At 38.8% G+C, this 22,623-nt stretch overlaps 1 protein-coding gene and 1 long non-coding RNA gene across 3 annotated transcripts in view; one reads left to right on the top strand and one right to left on the bottom strand.

Moving 5' to 3' along the window:
• The window catches only part of LRIG3 (leucine rich repeats and immunoglobulin like domains 3), a 49,095-nt gene extending 45,972 nt beyond the window's left edge, over positions 1–3,123 (top strand). For both annotated transcript variants that reach the window (XM_072843024.1, XM_072843022.1), the window contains exon 19: positions 782–3,123. In XM_072843024.1, coding sequence (XP_072699125.1) covers positions 782–1,026 — 245 coding nt within the window. In that variant the 3' untranslated portion in view covers positions 1,027–3,123. The remainder of the gene's footprint in view (positions 1–781) is intronic.
• The window catches only part of LOC140642440 (uncharacterized), a 61,424-nt gene that overhangs the window by 11,263 nt on the left and 27,538 nt on the right, over positions 1–22,623 (bottom strand). The window contains exon 2 of the long non-coding RNA XR_012038862.1: positions 14,657–14,790. This is a non-coding gene — a long non-coding RNA (uncharacterized lncRNA). The remainder of the gene's footprint in view (positions 1–14,656; positions 14,791–22,623) is intronic.

Genomic DNA, 22,623 nt, shown 5'->3' with positions numbered 1-22,623 from the left:
AACAACCGCCTGTCAGCCAGGCCGGACTGCTTTGGCAGAGGAGACCATCAGAGCCTCAAAGCCCAAGTCGATGGTGGTAGACTCTGGCTAGCGCCAAGACTCGTTTGTGGATTTCTTTTTGTCTAGTGCATGGGGACAAAGGGTGGAAGAACTGAGATCATCTTTTCACTAAATGGAGATATGGGAAAATGAACCACAAATTGTCTTGTTTTAATAATAAAAAAAAAGAATCTTAAAATATTTTACCCAATTTTGAGAAATTGTATGTTTTGTCACAGTATAATTGCTTACTCCTTTTTCAAAAAATGAAAATGACTTTTTTATGACTGTGACAAGAATTTGAGGCAGTTAAATAATATTTTGCCAGTAAAGAAGAAAGGGCAAGGCATCAGGATTATTTTGGAAGAAACTTTCTATACCCAGGTGCAGTTGATACCTGCTAACCCACAATCCAGATCTCCTTCATGGAGAATTGTAGACTGTCAAGTACTAAAGCCAGGGTTTGGAAGAACTTACACTGGGGAACCTCATTGCTCAATGATTACTATTACTGTAGAGGATGAAATGTGATAAAGAATGGGCATACGGTATTCATTACCCAGCTCCATATTGTAAGTTCTCTCTCCATAACTGGATGCACACACGCCCGATACCATAAATGACTTGTAGAAAACATTTACTCGTGTTCACGGGCTAAGATGCTCCTTCATTGGAAATGTGTTTTGATTTACATGCTAGCCAGTGGACCCATTCGCTCAAGGGCTTGCTTGCTTGCTTTCAGGAACATTTGGAAAGCCTCTGAAGAGAGCTCATCTGGATGCCTTTTCAAGCTTTGGACAGCCAGTGGATTGTCAGCCAAGAGCCTTTCACCTGAAAACTCGTTCTTCCCCAGACTTGGACTCTGAGTCAGAGGAATATGGGAAAGAAAGGACAGATTTTCAGCAAGAAAATCACACATGTACCTATAAACAGACCGTAGAAAACCACAGGACTCCAAATTTTCAGTCTTATGACTTGGACACATAGACAGAATGAGAGCAAAGAAGAGCTCTAACATACTACCTCAAGTGGACTTTTATTTAAAAGAGAGAATCCTATGTTTTTAAATGGAGTTATGAATTTTAAAAGGATAAAATGTCTTATTTATACAGATGGACCAAAATTACAAAAAGTTATAAAAATTTTATACTGGGAGTAACTTTCATATAAGAATACCTTTTTAAAACTATTTTAACTTTGTTTTATGCAAAAAAAAAAATCTTATGTAAGTTAATGGTGTGAATCCATGACCTTTTTATGTATTTTTATAATGCCAGATTTCTTTTTATTGAAAATGAGTACTAAAGCATTTTAAATAATACCTGTCTTGTACCCTTTTTGAATAGAGTTCACTTAATTTTATTTTGCACATTGCATTTAATAAAATGTGTCATTGGGATCCCATGCCCCATCTATACAACTACAGTTTTTATTGTTTTTGACACATTTTAGGCTTAATAATTTCATATTATCATGTCTCAAATTGATGGAAATTAGGCTCAGCACATTAAAATATAAGCAAAAAGATGACCACTCTGCCTATCACACAAGGTTGAGGTAATACGGACTCTAATTGGATTAGTGTATGTGAAAGCACATTATAAATGTAAAAGAACTACAAAGATTTGAGGTACATTAATTTATTCCTAACTTTACAAATAAAAAAAAAAGATTTGTTGGTATAGTCTGCTCTAATGCAGTACAGCCACCATTGCTTAAATCACTGTTCAAGCCATGTTTCTTTAATTATAATAATGCCTTATGTGGTCTAATGCCCTGTGCTTTTCCAAATAGTTTCACATTCACCATCCCTTTAATTATAACAAGAGCGTGGTTTATTGCACATTTCTATAGTTAAAATGGCTATAACCAAGGTGGATTTTCATCCAGTGTTCCAGCTGAGAATGGGATGTTGATGGAATTCTTGGTTATTCTTACTGATTTTCTGCTGGATGAGCAGTTCTAATAGAAAAGCTACTTTTAAACTATTCTGCAACATTCCTTAAGAATTAAAATACTTTTCTAATTTGGTCAAACTGAGTATCAAATCTGTTACTTGAACGATTTAAAATACTTGTTTTAAACAGTACTTAGATAAAAACGGCATTACATGACTGGCGTGTACACACACAAAATGAATATAGTCATTTTAAAAATTAAGCGACATTGTCTTAAGTAATTGAAATAAACTTAAGCTTAACAATTCACATGATGAAACGGGATTGTTTTAAAACAAATTCTTGTTTTCATATGTAGTGTAAAGACAAATCCTCTTGCCCAGAAGTTAGATATGCGTGGGAAGAGTTAACATCACACATTAAGCTTCAAAATCTAACTTGATGAAGGTGTTAATTTATGCCATTGTCAGTTCTTTGAACTAAAGTGAAAGCAGATATTAGAAAAGCAAATTCTTCTCAGAGGATCTGTTGGGGGTGACTTTTCCTGCTTAATCAGTGTATAGCTTTGTTGTTTGTGAGCCAGAAACCTGGAACTCAGATTCAGTAAGATTTTCCTCCTTTAGTTTGGACACCAGAGGCCAGGAAGTGGATCCTTCCCTGGACCACCAGTAACTAACTGCAGAGAAGTGATTTTATATGCTTTGGCTTTATCCTATTGCCAGATTCTCAAAATCGTATTGTTAATCTGTCTTCATTATTGCCAGATGCCATGCAAGCATTGATAGAGATCTATTCAATGATTATCAACCTCTTATAAGGATTTAGTTTTTCCAGAGTTAGCCCCAAAGGGTTAAATCATTAACACTTGAAATTCAAAAAGTAGATTTACTCTACATTAATACGGTCTTTCCCTTTCACTCTGTGCTGAAACCTATGAATTACATATAATTTTGGCTGTAGGGAGAAGCAAGCAATTTCTCATTGACATTTGCAGGAAAAGAATATATAATATTGAGTCTCCATATTAAAATGAATCTAGTAGGTATTAAGATATCCTAAAATAATAGACTACAGAAAAAAATAGATGTAAATATTAAATCATTTGGCTTATTTGAAAAGAAATGCTTAAAATTTTCAGTTTAATCTTTCTATACTTTCCAATAAAGACCAATTCATGTACAACATATCTTAATGTCGTAGATGTGATGTTCACCCAACTTCGACACTGTTTTTTCTTCATTACTAACGCTAATGATAACATCGTTACTATGTATAATCTTGGCTGATTTTTAAGATATTGGGAGATAAATATTCCTTACTTGTGGCCAACAACATTTTATGAAATACAATCCGTGGGACGTTAACAAACTTATTTTCCCAGTCTCTTACAGAAAGAAACCAAAAATTATTTCTTAAAATATAGCCAATGGTACTATTATTTTTAAAAAAGGAAAGTGATTTGGTATTTGTACACACCTGAGGGGTTTTAGTCTTTTTGATTTAATGTGATAGGAAGTAATTCATAACCAATATTACAATAGATGTGCTTTGGTGGTATTTTTGAAAGAGAATGAGAACCAAATGTTACCGCAGAGTGCCTGTTCTGTGCCTCCCACTCTTGGAATCTGCAGTGGTTGGACTTGTGTAATAGGATAATTTAGAACTCACTATTTTTAAGACAGTATTCTATTAACACATTGAATAACTCAGTGTCCTGCCAAAAAAACTATTAGAGTCTTCAAAGAGGGGTACAGTTTCTTCACGAATTGAATAATTTCAATATTCTAGAAATATCCAGTTACCAGAACTTATCTTTTTCATGAGGCATTGCTTAAACAAATGTATAAAAAGTCTTGAAACAGTCTCAAGAGGTTTTAGATTTGTCCAAAAATGGCACAGAGGTACTTTAGTTGGGATTTTCTTTTAAGAGAGAAGAGGGTTCGCCAACATATATTTACTGAGTTATCCCAATATTTGGGGTCTTTGGTTCTATTTTTTTAATTTAAATTCAATCAATTAAAGTGTTATTGGTTTCACAGATAGAGGTCAGTGATTCTCCGATTTCGTCTTGCTTTATATCTTCTTCTTTTGCCCTACGATCCCGTTTTGTTTCTTAAATTCCACAGATGAGTGAGATCATATAATTGTCTTTCTCTGATTGATGTATTTTGCCTAGCATAGTACCCTCTAGTTGCATCCACATTGCAAATGGTAAGATTGCTCTTTTTGATGGCTGAGTAGTATTCCACTGTGTACATATGTATCACATCTTTATCTGTTCATCTGTTGATGCACATCTGGGCTCTTTCCACAATTTGGCTATTGTAGACATTGCTGCTATAAACAATGGGGTGCAGGTGCCCCTTCGGATCACCACATTTGTACCTTTGCAGTGAATCCCTAGTAGTGCAATTGCTGGGTCATAGAGGGTAGCTCTATTTTCAGCTTTTTGAGGAAGCTCCATACCATTTCCCAGAGTGACTGCACCAGCTTGCATCCCCACCAACAGTGCAAGAGGGTTCCCCCTTCCTGCATCCTTACCAACATCTGTTGTTTCCTGACTTGGTAATTGTAACCATTCTGATTGGTGTGGGGTGGTATCTCATTGGGGTTTTGATTTGTATTTCCCTGATGCCGAGTGACATTGAGCATTTTCTCTTGTGTCTGCTGGCCATTTGTATGTCTTCTTTGGAGAAATGTCTGTTCACATCTTCAGGCCATTTTTTTTTTTTTTTTTTGAGAAACCTGGTAGTGATGAGTGTCTTTTAATATAGATGTTTGATTTTACTTGAGATATATTATCAAGATAAAACTCCCTTGAAAATCTATATTATAGGTTGAAATGTATACAACTCAAATTCTCACTAGTATAAGAATTGTAATTTCTTATTCCTACTGTATTTAGTGTCAAGAGTCTGAATTCTATATCCTCCCATGTGGTTACTGATATTCATGAATACAGAAATTATAACCAGCATTCACATGTAGCTTTTTATTAGAATTATATTTTTTAATTAAAGAATTTTTGAGATACATTTTAAGGAATAAGGCAAAGCAATTCATAACTATTACAATTTCACTCTTGGATGTAATTTTCTCATATCTTTATTGAGTTTCATGGTTGATTTTGGCTTTTAACAAGTTTAACTTTTTTTTAAATCCTGTTTGAACATAACACCTAATGCTTTCATGAGATTATTGCCATTGTTTGGGTAGTTACTTTGATGTCTCTGCATATGGCTTTATTTTGATCTACAGCTCAGAGTTGAAATTTGATAACACACTAGCAGTTATCACACATTTCATATATGCTTAGTTGTATATTTTGAATAGGTGATATAGAAAGGAGTAAAATGATCTTTGTCCTAATCATCAGTGGGACAGGAAGCAGGTTCATAAATATTTATAATACACTGTGTTAAATGCTATAACTTAGTAGGGTCCCTGTAACTGACACTAATTTTGTCTCTAATTCTAATTGAACTCCCTAAAAGTGTTACATGCAGTTCACATATCCTAGAAGAAGTTGATTATCTGGGTTTTTCCACCTGTATCCCAGAACAATTGTGCTTCCGATACTCCCGTCCATGTTTAAGTATCAATAATCACCACTCCTGTAAATTTGGCACCTGAAATGTCCTCAAGATTATTTATGCCTTCCTTCTTAGCCCATTGCTACTGCCAGGTTCAGACCCTGACCTGTCTCTTAAATCAGTGTCTTGTCCTTTGTCTCTCTCTTAGCCAATTCATTGTTTCAGAGAATTATTTTTCTAAAATAGATCTGAATTGGCCACTTTCCTGTTTAAAAACCATTGATGGCTACACTTTAAGTCCCAGTTATGATGTATAAGACCTTTCACTCATTGATCCAGCCTACACTTCAAACCATACCCTCCATGTAACTGCCATTCCCCACTTTTCACAGTATGGTACAGTACCCCTCACCAGATCCTATGCACCTCTGTGGCTTTATGTTGATCTGTGTACAGCTCAATGTTGAAATTTGGCAACAACACACTTGTCCTTGTGTATATTATTTCATTTTTGTTTCAACGAGCATTTTTTTTTTTTTTTTTTTGGTATCTACTGTGCTAGGTCCTACCATAGACTCTTGGGCTATTAACAAATACTAAAATAAATATTCTTCAATATTCTTCCCCAAGGAAACTCCTAAACACATGACAAAATTATTACCCTGAAATGTTCGTTTTTCTTCTTTTGAATCCAGAACTTTTTTCAAAAGCAAACCTTTCCTTTTTGCCCCCCACATAGCAGAACTTTATATGAACCACCATGAGAATATCAGAGGGAAGCTGTTGGTTACAAAGCCAGCTGTGATGTCATTGTATGAAAAATACTAAGAACAGTTAACCTATATGTCAATGGGACATCTTCTAGGAAGAAATAAAGGAAGTCAAAAGATCTGTATTTTTTTTTTTAACACTCACCAGATGATGTGGTCTAGCAGTCAGTAGGAAAATCAATTCCTGTTCAGTTTATGAAAAGTAAACAGATGGCCAGGTGTGTCAACAGATTTTTTTTTTATTGGAGCTGTGCACACAGCTGCACATATTTCTCAGTCAGCTTGCATTTAGGTGTGTCTGTAGCCAGGTGACTTTTGCCCCACTGGAATGTGTGTAGAGGTGTAAAGTGCCGCTTTCAAGCCTGGAATATGGCTTGAAACCATACCTTTACACACACCCTTCCATGTCCTTCTCCTGCAGCGACCTGGTTGATTAGAAAGCTATTGCCTAGAGCTGCTCTTGCCTTGACCTCGCTTGTAGAAGACACTGGGTCTCTGAATGGCTCTATGGAATATGGGCTTGCTACCAACCGAGAGTATTTGCTTTGAAGCCCAACTTAATATAAGTGAGGAAAAAAGTGTTGATTGCACTTGAACATTGTCTTTTGAGTGTACTTACAACAGCTTGTCCTGCCCTATCTTGAAATAGTAATTTTAATGTGAAGAACTGCCCAAGATTCTGATTGACATTGTTCTTCATTGATTTATAAAGCTCCCTTTTAAAAATAAACAGCTTGGCCTCAATGACCGGCCCTAACACAGATGCCAGAACCTGGGCTCCACTGTTGTGGCCGGCCTTAGGCCTTTGACCCCCACTAGCATTTACTGAATACCTTCTTGTACTAGTACATCCTGCAGCCGTTACAATTTCGTATTTCCATTTCACCTGTAGACACAGTTTTAAAGGAGACTTATTAGTCATCCAGATTTTTGCAACTGTGTTTCAAGATCAATTAATTCAAGATTAATTCCTAACAACACATGAGTACCTGCAATGTGATAGGCTCTTGGGATATCAAAAATGAGTAAGACATGGCCTGGATCACTGAAGAATTCTTCTCTTGAGGAAGTTTTACCCTGATAAAACGATGGTTTTCTTATGGCAAAATTCACAACTAAAGTATATGTTAATATAATCAATTAGTAGATGCGATTTGCCTTTCTCAGGACACCACGGGTTATAAGCTGATCACTACCAGGAAAAAAAAGTGCTGTGGCCCACACAGCATTGCTCCTTTGAGTGGCCTTATAATTTACATATTACGTGGATGCTAATAATAATAACAGGTGTATAGGAAAAGAGAAGCTATTGAAAGTATGCAAAATCTCATGATTAAAAGTTGAATTTAATGAGTAATGTTTAAGTTTATAGCTATGCATTTATAACTTTAAAAACTTTACTATTGACATTTTTTTTCATCTGAAACCTACCAGCTCTTCAGCTTTCCCATTCTTTTCCTCATTGAAACTTAAGTGATTGTTGAAATAATCATTTTCAGATGTTAGACATTGGGAATCACAAAGGCAACAATCCCTAAGAAAATAAAAATTAATGAGGTGAACCCTATAATAGCAGGCTATGGCTCAGGAAGAGGGGGCCAAATGGAGCCCAGCCATCTATCTGAGTCAGGGAGACAGAGCTGGAAGGCTAGGATATTACATAAGAGAGGACTACACAGAGAATGCCAGAGATCTGCAGAGGGTCCCCCTTGAGCCATTAGTTTGAACACCCATTAGCATGTGCAAGTGAGGCAACTACCCAAGGCCAGGAAAAGAAGAACCCGACTAAAGGGTTAGAAGAAACAGTTCCCGAAGTTCCCACAGGGCCAGTAGGTGGTCCAACTAACCAGAGTGGAAAACCTCATAATTCAGTGGGCATCACGTAGATCCTCGGGACATAGCCTCAGTAATGCGGCAAAACTAGCCCTAAGGACAGCTCTGGCCCCACCTAAAAGTATCAAGGCTCAAAAAGGATCAAGCTACTTCTAAGTAACTTATCTGTCTTTGAGAATAAAACTCAAGAATATCTACAGAAATACCAAAATGTCTTGCACTCAACAAGTCCAAATGCATAATATTTGATGTAGAATAAAAAAAAAAATCACCACGCATGTAAAGCAGCAGGAAAATGTGACTTGTATGATGGAGAGAGATATCCACAGCTAAAATCATACCTAAAAATGACACAGATAATAGAACTAGAAGACAGAATGTTTAAAAATTTATTATAACTATATCCCATATATAAATAACATATTTTTCTTGTTACAAAAGAACAGACTGTATTTACAAACTCAACGAATGCAATGGAATGAGGGTTTGGTTCTCCTAGGAGGGTCAGAGAAGATTTAATAAAGGAGGGAATATTTGAGCTAAGTCTTAGGAGATGAGTAAGAAGTGGAGAAAGAGGGAAAGGAAATTTCAGGCTCTGGAAACAGTAACCGTTACCAAAGAGAGGTAAAGGTATGGGAATCTGTTAAAGAAAATGCGATTTATGCGGGGCTAACCAGATACAGCTGGAGAGAGAAGGCGCCACCTTTCCATCTTAATCTCTTTGCCCCCAATTTATAAATATGGTTATATGAGTCCTATAAAGCAACATTCCTCTTCCCTCAGCCTCACCTCTAGATTATCATCTCTCCTATTTATCTCAAACTTCTCAAAAGCACAATTCCTCTTCAATCTGAGAGATGGGAATTTGCTCAAATTCAGTTGAAATAGCTTTTCCCAAGATCACCGACAGAGATCACCAATACTCCAGACTTCCAAATTCCCTCATGGGCTTAGGTCCCCATTTGACTGAACCAACACATTGTTTCATAATCATTACTTTCCGAATCTCTGCATTCTTCTCATTCTGCTCCTGTCCTGCCAATCTTTTTTTTTTTTTTTTCTTGGTCTCCTCAATGAATATGTCTTCCATGCCCCACTCCTTACAAAGCAGTGTTGCTCAGCAGTAAGCTGATGGGAGTGTCTAAGGTGAATCTATTCTGCACCAGCTAATTTGCTACTTGCTTTGTGTATCTCCTCCAGTCCTGTCATTTTTTCCATTTTTCTGTGTGATTTTAAAAGTATGATTTCACTGATCTGAGGTATCTAAAGCAATCAAATTCATAGAAACAAAGTAGAATGATGGTTGCCAGGTTGCTAGGAGGAAGGGGAGCTGACAAGATGAAAAGGTTCTGGAGATCTGTTCCATAACAATGTGAATACACTTAACACTATTGAACTTACACTTAAAAGCGGTTAAAAGGCTAAATTGTGTTCTTTTTCCCACAATAAAAAGATGCATCTTTTATCATCAGAATGTGCCTCAAAGTTTTCCCCAACCTGATATATATATTTATTTGAGAGAAAGAGAGAGAATGAGAAGGAGCATGAGCAGAGGGAGAAGCAGGCCCCTTGCTCAACGTGGGGCTTGATCCCCAGACCTCAGGATCATGACCTGAGCTACCGACTAAGCTAACCGACTGAGTTACCCATGTGCCCCTGGTTTTGGTTTTTAATAGAGAAGTTCAACCATTATTATTTGAGGTTGCTAATATATTTGGAATTATTTTTACCATTTTATTTTATTCTGTTTCCTATTCTTTTTCTATGCTCTCTTCAGTTTTTTCCTCTCCTGACTTCAGGTAGATTGCTGACATTATTCTTGTTCACTTTTCTTTTCCCTTGCTAATTTGAAACGTATTGTTTGTATTTTTATTCTTTGGGAATTTACTACTAAAATTTTAACATTCATTTCTCTCTCTCTTTCTCTCTTATTTTTCTTACACGAGGTAAAGCTTCTCTCTCCTCTTAATGACTTTTACACATTTTTCCTACACACTGAGTTCCTACTACTTCCTACCACTCCCTCTATCTACAGTGATGCTTCCAGAATTCTCTTCCACATGGTTTATAGATTGCCCAACATATTTTACCATTCCTTCAATCATTTTTGTTTTGATGTTTGATTTCATTAATTTTGGTTCATTTTTCTCATCAATGAAATATATCCATTAAGAGTTCTGTAACTTTTTTAAAGATTTATTTATTTATTCATGAGAGACACAAAGAGAGAGAGACACAGGCAGAGGGAGAAGAAGGCTCCATGCAGGGAGCCCGACGTGGGACTCCATCCCAGGACTCCGGGATCACGACCTGAGCCAAAGGCAGAAGCTCAACTGCTGAGCCACCCAGTTGCCCCTTCTTTAACTTCTTGAATGGTACATTTTCATGGCCTCTATGAGTCTAAAAACACCTTCATCTTGTCCTCACTCTTAAATTATGGTTTATCTTGGTATAAAGTGTCAAATTGATGGTAGTTTTCTCTTGGCATTTCAGAGATAGTATTCCATTGTCTCCCAGAATCATTTGTTGAAATCAATTCTAATTGTCATTCTTTTGCTGCCAATCCATCTTTTCTCTCACAGCTTTTGAGACTTTTTACTTTATCTTTTATGCTTTTCAATTTCACCGTGATGGGTGTAGATGTGGGTTTCTTTTTATTTACCATACCTGAAACTAAGGATGTACTTTTAATATGAAAACTCATGTCCTCAAGGCTGGAAATTTATTTTCTAGAAAACTGCTTATATGTCTTCTAGTTTGTTTTTGAATTCTCAAATCCTTTAAGATGTAATTTGGAACCTCAAATTATCTTTTACATTTTTCATTTACTCTCCTGTGTTTGTTCTAGGCAAATGCTCAGTAGTGTCTGAATTCTCTAATTCTTTGCATTCTAGAAGGTCCTCTTTGTTTAAAATCAAGGATTCTCTCTATATATACATGATTGCTAGTTGTATCTCTTTTTAACCACTTCTTCTTGATTTATATCTGCTGTTTGGCATTTCACAATTTTTTCCCCTGGGTCTTACTTTTTGTGTCTCCAAGAATCTTAAACAAAAGGATTTCAAAATCACATATAGATTGTTCCATTATTTTTATTTCTTTAAGCCTGACACAGTCTCCTACTCATCGATATTATTGACTGTCTCTTTTAGTGTTAGTTTTAGTTATATGCTTTGGAATTTTTGTTTGCAGGCTTATAATTTTTCTTTGCTCCCTTTAGGACCACTTTTTTCTCTATAGTGTTTTTTTATGATTGCTTTGGGGGCGCTGCTGGACCCTACTCCAGACACTGGGTTTATAGTAGAAGCTATGGATGATATGCGGCCCTCAGCAAATTCAGTTATGGGAGTTGGCTGGCGGCTTGGTTCAAGCCCAGTCTATCTCCTTGAAGCACCGCAAGTGTATAGATTGACAAACACCTTTGCCCCGGTCAGTAGCCACTGCTTTTTCCTTTGTACTCCACAGGTGGAGAGCCTTGCCTCAGTGTCCAGTTTCATGCAGTGAGCCTGGCTTCATTCCCCTGTGACACCTGAGAAACTTTTGGCTCTTGGTCAAACTTCCGGTTCTATCTGCCAGTTTTCTGACTTAGAGCTTAATAGAACTGTGGCTTTAGCCTCTGTAATTGTTGTGTGCTGTGTGTGTGTGTGTGTGTGTGTGTGTGTGTGTATCTCACGCACATACAACCATACATACATACATAGATGTTATATTTGCTAGGTAAAGATTGAAACAAGAAATCCAAATGTCATCCCGACCAAAAAGAGGTCTTCTGATTGATGTTAGAAGTAACTATCCTAGAGAAACTGAGGAAGACACCAGAGTTCCAACTTTTGTGATTAGATAGATTGTAGTACCATTAACTGAGCTGCAGAACGTGACAAGTTTGGAAGAATGCAATGAATTTTATTTTTTACAATTTGAAGACCTTATTAGAAAACCCCATGGAGTTTGCAATGGGCAGTTAGAAAGAGAGTAGAAAGGTCCAGAGAGTGAACAGTGCTCCTCCTGAAGAGACGTGAACACTCCGCATGCATGTTAGAGTCCTGAGAGGTAGGAGATGAAGAGTTTATAGTGAGATTAAATCAAAGAGCCAAAAGTGTAGGGGAAAAATAGGTAACGTGGGATTAGCAATGAAGCCTCAAAAGAGTTTTCAGAAGATAAAACAAAAACAAAGAGCAGAAATGAAATTTACAATGCAGAATTTGCCTAATATTCATTCATTCGGCAAACAGTCATTGAGGACTTTTCAGACGTCAAGCATTGTTCCACTTGCAGGCACTACAAGGACACACCAAATAAAAATAAAAGCGGCTGCCCTCATTGAACTTACTGTCAGGGACAGACAATAAGCAAAGAAAAAAAAATGAGTACAATACATGGTGTGTTGCATAGGGGCAAATGCTAAAAAGGAAAACAAAGCAAGGAAATGTGCTTAGCAGCAAGACAAAATAAAGGATCATTTGAGCTAAGTGCTGAAAAAAAAAAGTGAGGGATTCAGCATTGTTGCTCTCTGGGAGCACTCCACAGGGAGAGGGAAAGTGCAAGTGCAAAGGTGTCAAAGCAGGAGCATGTAGCAGGAGGGAGGTGGCCACAGGAGGAAAGGGCCCAGATAACACCAGAGCGTTAATACAGCTCAGACTGGGGGCCTTAGGAGTCATTGCAAAGACTTTGCCCTTTTCCCAAAGGAGGAGGCACAGACTTTGAAGGGTTTTTATCAGAGGAAAGACTTACATGTTAACAGGTCTATCTGGTATCTACGTTGATAATAAAGAGGGCAAGAGATTAATTATGTGACTATTTTAAAAATCCAGGCGAGATGACCTTTGGACTAGAGTTGCAGCTATGAAGGAAGAGAGGGTTATTATGTACTTTGAATTTAGAGTCAACAGGATTTGCTGATGTGTTGCATGTGGGGTACAAGAAAAAGCAAAGTCAAGAATGACCATACGTTTTAGTGTGAGCAACCTGAAGAATGGAGGTGTCTAACCTCAGGGAAGACCCGAGGAAGGTCAGCTTAGAAGAGACTGTCAGCTCAGTTTGGGACAGTTGCATAAATACTGAGTGACATAACAGTGGGAACGTCAAGCTGGCAGATAAATATATGAGTCTGGGAAGAATTTATAAAATCAGGAGTCATTAGCATAGAGATGGTTTTTAAAGAGTCCACGTCAACGTTCTGGGACACAGATTCTGTTACTGTGTGTATCAACCTGACTCTGGGTCCTAGCATACTGGCTAGCTGATGCCTCTCTTACTTGGCTTCTGGAATCCCACCCGTCTCTCCACCTCCCACGAGTACCCTACATGCCAAGAGATTATTTCTAATCATCATTACTTTGTAAATAGAAGTCACATTATAACCACATCAGTGCTGTGACCCAGATGAGGCATGACTCAGGCACCCAGTTACCCAGCTGCAAATGGCCATCAGTATACAGTGGCTAAGGCATGCTAGGCACTCTGAGACCCGAGAACACAGAGACAGAGGCCCACACTCACCAAGGATGGCCATGACCCATCCGTGTAGACATAGGCACAAGAACACAAGCACACTGTGGCCAGGATATACTATGACCAAAGCATATGGTGCCACGACAAAGGCATAGCACGTTGGAGGGGTTCTGTGGCCAATATGCTGGCACCGAGACATGTGGGGATCAAGAAGCACTGTGGCACAGGCCTGGTGTGACCAAGGTACATTCTGACCAAGGCGTGTCAAGTCTATGGAGTGTAACTGAAGCAAGTTGTGATCAAGGTACGTGGTGCCCAAGGAGCACTGTGACACAGGCACGCTCGGAACTAAGGATACCATAGCCCAGGCACATGGAGATCAAGGAACACCATGAGCTGCCCCAGCCCTACCACCAGTAGAGGCACCACCTCTGCTGACCAGCCAGGAGTTCTCTGAGGACAGTCGGAAGAGGCCCTTCCTACAGTTACTCTCAGCTGTGGTTGCCCCATAACCAAGCGCCTAGACCAACCTAAGGAACTGCTGCCTTTCATGATATAGCTTTACGGTCTCCTATCTCCTATCATCCTCGATCCCCGCCCTATGCCTCTTGCAAAAGCTGCATAATGGCAGTTTGTGAATCATTGCAAACTCGTATGCCCACAGAGGCCAGGCACATAATGTCATGTGTGCAGTGAACCAGATAGGATAGACTAGGAAGTGGCAGGGGTGTCGTGTCCATCAAGGATGCAAACATCTAAAATGAAATTGTCCAAGGTGCCCTGGGAGCCCCACCATTTGGGAACTCTTATGTAAACCGTTTGTACCCAGGAACCAATGCTGTAGTGAGTGAGTGTCTTGGGCATTCTCTCCATGATCCCTTTTGCTGATCCCTCCAGGATCCCTCAACTTGGACTTAACTTCAGTCCAGGTGTTTCTAAATGAGTCATATAGATTTATGTTTCTAATCCAGGAGGAGGGGGATCTAAGTGTAAAAAAGAGCTATTAGAGCTAACTACTTTATTTATAAATGAAGGCTGACAGGGGAAAACAGTTGGAAGGTGTTTCTAGGTTTCTTGATCCACCCCCCACCCCACCTCCCACCTCGTGCCTCGAGGGGAAAATGCAGCTCACCTTTTAGGGCCAGGTGTTCTTTACCGTTATGTGATGGGGCCTGGCAGGGAGAAGTTAAGCTCGATGAACTTTTTCACAAAGTAGTAAAAGTTTACACTGGTTTTTGCTCACATCTGTAATCTTAAACATGTTGCCTAAAAACAAAACAAAAGGAAAACACCGTATCTGTGTTCAGTTCTGTTTGCAAATCTCTCATGTCCACAGGACACTCAAGCAATTGGGTAGGTGGGGTGGGTCCAGGCTCACCCCCACCCTCATAGCACCTCGATCCTACAGATGCTAATATAAATCAATTAGGGGCTGACACAGCAATTGGCTGCCTGACAAATGTTCCATAATAATGCAGCTCAGGAGAATGTGGAATTTCTGAGGTGCTGGTTATAACGCTTTCAATACAGCTGTAAATTCCACGCCATGTCAGCACAGGTGGAAAGCGGAGTCGTAAATAAAATGTTTCCCCAATTCCTAAAGAGCTCCCTAGATCATTGGCCAAAGCGAGTTGTGATTTAATTTAGCCACTTAAACTTTCGGGGAGTAAAAACCAGACTTTCATCAAATTCAGACCAAAAACAGGGGTGGGTGGGGGTGGGTGGTAGGGAAGGGAGAGAATGTGTATGTAGAGAATAGAGGTAGAGGGAAGGAAGAAAGAGAAAGAACACTGGCAGCCAACCATTAACATGAGCAAGGGCCGCTCCGACTGAGGCAATTAGAGCTCTCATTATTTGGAAAATAGCAAAAGAAAAGACCATGGCTAGACATGTGCTCAGTTCCATGGGACTAATTAAAGGAGGCCTCCCCAAGCCCCCCACCCCCAGGACCACAGCATGTCATGCATGCAGTGACTTAAATTTTCCACTGTATTTTAATGGCTAATGATGGAAGCACTCATGATTCATGTGGCCTACCAGATGCTTCTTTCACCCGGAGAAGCCTCGTGGACCTCAGCCAATGACCTTATTGAGTGGGGGATGACAGGAGACCTGGAGTCTTCCTGAGCTCCCTCTGGGGATCTTCCCAAGGGTGGGGACTTCTCTTGGGATCCTCCACAGCTCTCAGCACGACTCTGAGAACACTGCAGGCGCATCCAGGCCACAGTGAAGGAGGAACCAAGTCAGAGGGGTGTTGTCCTCAGGGCTGCGTGATTCCAGGACCCACAGGATGGGTGGGACCCTGCTAGCAAGTTTAGTCGAAGAGCGGCAATTTGAGTACCCCCCAAGTGCGACTTTTAAAAAAATGGAGTCTCATCACTTTGTCCTATTTGCTCTTAATTCTCTGCAGTTTAAGATGTCATTATGTCCAAGTATCTTTCGATTATTTGTGGGAGGGATAAAACCTTCCCAGAGATAGAAGTATTGGGACGTGTTACTATCTGAATGGATGCTAATGATACTCTTATTTTTCAGAGATGCTAAGCAGAGTGAAAGACCTCTTATTGCCAAGATAGTAATTGGTTTTATTTTTTGCTCCTCCCTTTCACATTTTATCTAGCTTCCCCGCCAAAGTCATGAATATCTGTGTTTGTGCACAGATGGGTGTTTGTGTAAATCTGAGCACCCTCTTCCTAAAGATCCTGAGCATCATAAGGCGAGCATTAAATTCCTCTCCGATGTAAGAGCCATAGAGACATTACAGAGGAGCGGAAGATCATGCGGTCTATTATTTCCAAAATGATTCACACTTTTCATATCTGTGAGTTGCAGATACGCTCACTTTTCTGTTCACGGGTCTAATTGTGGGGACATCGGGAATTCCCAGTGTTTCCGATTTCACAAGTATCTATAAATCTCTTAACCCTTGGACTGCACTTCAATAATCCTAACTCACCAAGTAGTCTTATCATCAATGTTAAGACAATGTTTGACAAGACCAAACCCCTATGAAGTATAAGGCCTGGAAAGTCCGTCTTTCGCCCACCTACCTCTACCAAATCAATGCCTATGTGTGGCCCATCTCACACTCTAGCCAGGAATATTTATATGTGTTGTTTTTCCTGGTCCCTAGGTCTTATCACATACTATATTCCTTTTTCCAGGAGATAGGTCCCCTGCCCATTTGATTAATTCCAGCTCATTCTTAATGTCTCAGTTTCCAGATCCCTTTCTCCAGGAAGCTTCCGGAGGCTCCCCAGACAAGATGAGTGCTCCCAGCTCCCCAGTCTTTTTATGCCTCCCACTCTCCTGGATGATAATTGCAACCTCCTCGTTTACACAGCCAGAGAACTAGGTTCGTGCTGCCACCACCTCTGCCGTTACAGCCCAGGAGGCCCACTCTGGGCACCGCTCCCAGCTTCCAGGGTCATAGTGGGCACAACCCAATGGCAACTTCCTTACTCCTTTGCGATGTGTGCACAGCTCTGGCCTCCTACCCTGGGCTTTCCGATGGGAGGTGTGAACTGTTGAACAAACTCTGTACCGTTTGGGGACTTTACTAACTTCTCTGACATGGCATCTCTGAGGCTGTCCTGCAAGACTCAGCAATCAGTTTGTCACAAAGCTGTCATCAGATCGGTGATACCCTCTCACACTTGTTTTCTTTCTTTCCCCACCACACACCCTTTAGCCTCATCTCTGCCTCCTTGTGATTTTACCCTCCCAATAAAATGTGCACATGTGAAGCTTTGTTTTTCTAGAGAACCCCACTAAGACATTAGATCTTCCCTTGCCTTCTCAAGGCCCGTGATCCAGTAAATTCTCCTCTCCTGCATCATCAATTTTTCTCTCTATTATGGATTTTTAAAATGACCACTGCTATTTCGCTTATATTAAAAACAAAAATCTGAAAAAATAAAAATAAAAAAAATAAAAATCTGGATGCCATCTGAACACCATTTCTTTCTCCATATGCTTCAATCCCCCCCCCGCCGTTTTTTTCCTTTTTCTATTTTTTTAAACCCCAGAACACTTGGAATAGTTGTATCTAACTCCTCACTTCCTGATCTTTCAGGGACCCACCCCCTTCATCTTTTTATACCTACCTCTTCTATACAATTGCCTTTGTTAGGGTTTATGGTCACATAGGACTTCCATGTTTCCAAATCTAGTGGCTATTCTCAGTCCTACCAGTGCCCAACCTACCAACAATATTTGAGAGTTGATCAATCTCGCTTCCTTAAAGCATTTTCTTCTCTTGTTTTCTGGGATGTTGTCCTTCTACCCCAAGGACTGCTCCTTCTCACTCTTCTTTGGTGACTCTACCTCATATTCCTTGTCTTTTCACATTGGAGTCTGAACCTCTTCTCTTCTCTGTCTACACCCAGTCTTTCTGAGTATTGTCCTATCTCATCCCTTTGAATACCATCTAAATGCTGAAGATGCTCATGTCTGCACCCCAGCCCTACTCTCTTCCCTGAACTCCTATTCTTATGCCTCTCTGACATCTCCTTTCAGATGGCTTTCAGGCATCTCAGCCTTTACATGTCAAACACTAAACTTATCTCCTACTCTCAAAAGTTGCTCCTCCTATTGTCTTCTGCATTTTATTTAATGGCAACTCCATTCTTTCCTTGCTCATGTTAAAAAAAAAAATAGTCACTCTTAACTTCTTTCTTCCTGTGATGCCCTATTTCCAATCCATCCACAAATTCTGTGGACTCAAGAACATATCCAGAATCCAGCAACTTCTCACTTTATCCCTTGCCTCCAACCTGTTTCAAGCTATGTCCATCCTCACCTAAATCATTGCAATATAATCATAATGGGTATCCTTGCTTTTGAATTTGCAAGAAAATAACAGAGTGATCTTACTATAATATACAGGTCATGCCCCTCCTATGCTCAAAACACTGCAGTGACTTCACAATAAAAGGCAAAGACTTTTACATTTGGCTATAAGGCCAATATAGGATCTGGACTATTGCTGTTACCTCTCTGACACCATCACCTGCTATATGCTCTCCTCTCTCACTATCTCCAATCACACAGACCACTTACAGCTCTTGGAAAGTACCAGCATGTTCTCACTTCAAAGCCTTTGCTGTTACTGGGCCCTCTGCTTCTACTTTGACTCTTTTTTTTCCCTCCTCTTCTTTTCCCTCTTCCAAAATGATCCCACCCTAAATATTCACATGACTCACACCTTTCACTCCTCTGGATCTTCAGTCAAATATTATTTTCTCTGGAAGGCTCCCTTTATCTTTTATCTAATTACAATTGCTCCCTCACCCTTTTTCCCGCTTTATGTTTTATTTACAACTTCCCACCATCTTACCTACATTGTATTATCTTTCTTTTTTTTTTTTTTTTTTAATTTTCTCTCTTCCTTCACTAGAATGTAAGCCCCACAAAGGCAGGTAAGCCCTACAAAGGCAGGGATCAGTAGGTTCATGGCTACATCCTCAGTGTGTTTGGCAGCACGTTGCACATAGCGGACAATTTGTAAATATCTGGTGAATAGCAGCAGGGGGCCCTTCCCTCATAACATCTGCCATACTCTACAGCCAATGTTTGTTAAGTGTCTCTCTACTTCACCTGAGGGAGAGTTTGCTAGAGCAGGTCAGAGCCCTGACTCTTTCCTGTAGTATCCCCAAAGCCCAGCAAAGCGCTGGCAGGGAATAGGATGTTCAGTCAATGTTAATTCAGAAAACCAAATGCAATTTTTCTATTATCCGCATGAGTTACTAATTCATATCCATTTGGGTGGGTGATTTGCTGAAGTTTAAGTGATGTCAATGGTAAAGCCAAGAAGTTGGCTTTTGTCTTAGCTCAGGACATTCACAGCCTCTGCCTCGGTTTTAAAAGCCATTCAATCTAGTTAGTAATAAACCCATGAGCAAGAGCTGAGTTGGCACCCATTACTTGGGTGAGGTGCAGCCCTAGGGATAATGCTCCCATTTACCATGTTAGAATTTGAACCACAAGGAAATCTAAAACCTTCTTCCCCTACCTGCCTCTCGCATTCCCCATGTCTTCTTTATCTTTTTAAGGAAAAACAACGACAATGCAGTTATTATTGTTTTTCTTATAAAAGTAATCATTGTAAAGTTTTAGAGACAATAGCTAAGAAAGAAAATTCAAATAATTTCTCTGCCCCTTGTTCAGTGGATAAACCCATGTGTACATCGTATTCACGTATGATCTATATGTAATCTGATCTACTTCTATGTCTTATTTTCCACATAGAACATCACATATACAAATTATATATATAGAATCGAATATAATCTAAACATATATATACATATATACATTACATGCATATATTTAATACAGGCATACTTTTAAAGAATATAATTAGATTTACTGTGGTGAGCATTTACCAATATATTCAAATAACAAGTCATTATATTGTATACCTGAAACTAATATAATGATACCTCAATAAAAAAGAATATGTGTATCATAATTTAACTATTTTATATTGCTGTTACTTAATTTTTTCCTAATGAAAATAACACGTTAACAAACAGTACTCATTTGCTCAGAAGAAATATCTAGAAGAGAAAATATTAGAGCAAAGGATTTATAAATTTTAAAGCTTGATATATTTTGTCCTTTTGAAAGAGTTCATCAATTTACACTCAACTAGCAGTGTATGTGAGACTAATATCCCAGTCCTTACCAGAAGCATTATGATGTCTATAAATTTTTGACAATCTGAGAAGTAAAAAATGAATCCTCATTGCTATTTTAATTTACATAAAAAATCTGCAGTGTTTGCTGTAAAAAAAAAACACTTTTTAGAGCACTTAAAATGAATTATACTATTTGATCCTCACATTAATCCTATGAAGTAGATACTATGAAGAATGCTCTATTCATACTATCATAATACAGGCAAGGCACATGAGGCACAAAAATGATAAGTCCACTTCATAGGTTAAAATGTTAAACTAAAAAAAAAACGTTAAACTAAATAATTTATCCTAGGCCAAAAAAAGTTTAGCTTTGTAGCCACCCATGGGTTTGAACAACACAGTCCAACTCTGAATTTAGTTAAATCTCTAGGATAGTGAAATTGCATTTTTTAATGTTTATTGGTTCTTTCTTTTACTTTTATGGATTTGCTATTAAAGACATTTCCCCATAGTTCTTGTAGGGTGTCCATCTTTTATTGGGATGTAAGAAATATTTATATATCAACCATAAAAATATTTTGTGATATAGTTTGCAATGTTTCTCTAGTGAATCGTTCAGCTTAATTCTGTATATGGTTATTTGGCTTAAAGAAGTCTTATGTTTTATGTAATCAAATATATCACTTGCCTTTTTAAAAAATACATATCTCTCTACTATCACCACTTGCTTCTTTCATGGCTTTTGCTCTGCTGTTATATTTAGTGAGTGATCTTCACACCAGACGTACAGAAATAGCCACCTCTTTTCTTCTAGTTCTTTCAGGGGTTCGCCTTTTACATTGAAATTGTCAGTCCATCTGGAATTCATGTTGATACGAGGAGGGGACCTACCTTTTTTTTTTTTTTTCAGATGATTTAACAGTGTTCCAAGCCCATTCATAAACTACCACTCCTTTTCTACTGCTTCCTTTATCATATACTAAATTCTTATGTCCACTCGTATCAGTTTCTGAATATTTAACCTCCCTTCATTTTGGAAAGGCATATTCCAAAGTGTCATTTTATGAGTTCACTTAGTGCTATGATTTGGAAAGAATATGGGTTTTGGACTGACTAGACTATAATTCTAGCCAAGCAACTTCTTGGTTTTCTTTCTTTCGTTTTGGTTTTTATTATTATTATTTACCATACAACAGAATTATAAGATTGTTGATTATATACCCTACACTGTACTTTTCATGCTCTTTCTTTTGTAAAACAAGAAGGTAGCATAATATTTGCCCAACCTACGGCTAAGATGATTTGTGCAACCGAAACAATTTTTTTGTGAAAAATGTTTGATTAACCAATAACCACTAAGCAAATGTTTTCACTTGCCATAGTATGTGACAGGCATTGAATCATCATTTTAAAACACTGATGGTGGGAAACCATTTCTTTACTTCAATTAATTGAATAAAAGAGAAATTATTTTTGTCGATTCACATTTAATTTGTAGTGCTACCTCCAAAAAAATCAATATTTTCATTCTTTGAAGGAATTAAGACTTTTTTTGACACATGGGAGCAAATCTGCCCCACATCGTTCAGTAGCCGGTTCTCCCTATGCCCCCCTCTTCAATAACAAACGTGTTCTTTGAAAAGTCAGCGGAGTATTTTTCTTCTGAATATGAAAGCTGATGTAAACATTTTTCCCAAACAGGTAGGCACTGATGCCAGATCACTAGCAGCCCTGAGAGGGGCTTGTGAGCTACAGAGCCCATGGTCTTACCCACGTGCATGGCTCAGACGCACACAGGTTTGCTCAGATGTGCATTCCACTATTGACAGGGAGCGGAAGTAAGGATTCCTAGTGCTCCAATGAGTCTGGCCAGACACAGTGGCAGTCACCCGAGGAGAAAGCTGTCACATATCTTGGCGATTGTCCTCATCTTCAGTATTTCCTCAGGTTTTGGCCATAGAGCTTGAAATTCACCACTTCTTGAGTTTCGATGGCTCTTTTTTGCAAAGAACCTTTAAAAGAATTCTCAGCCTCAGGTGGTGGTGCCATCTCAGGCACTAAGACAAAACAAGTGTAGGATATATATGTATGCTGATGCCTAAGACACAAAGTCTTCCTTATCTGAAGAATAAGGTGGGTCTCACCTGAAATCTCTCTTACACAGGTAAATGCATGCTGCCCTAGATTAGAATCCTTTGTGTTCCAGGTATCTGTTTTCTCAGAGGAAGGCCTGGAACATAGTTTCGTTACCTGCCCAAGGCCTTTCAGGGTAGCTCCCCAAGATACGTGAGTTAGTTGAAATACAAATCAATATTTCTGGAAGTTATAAAAGACAATAGGAAAACCAACTTTCCAAAGCACAAAAAGGAAAATAAAAAATATTTTGTCATCCTTTTGTTTTTGTCTTGCAGAACCCAGTAAAGCAAAATGTACTTATTATTACTCCGAGTTCTCC

The sequence above is a fragment of the Canis lupus genome, chromosome 11, assembly GCF_048164855.1.
Source record: "Canis lupus baileyi chromosome 11, mCanLup2.hap1, whole genome shotgun sequence".
Classification (NCBI taxonomy): domain Eukaryota; kingdom Metazoa; phylum Chordata; class Mammalia; order Carnivora; family Canidae; genus Canis; species Canis lupus.
The sequence above is the reverse complement of the archived record's forward strand: the minus strand, read 5'-3'. Positions and strand labels throughout refer to the sequence as shown.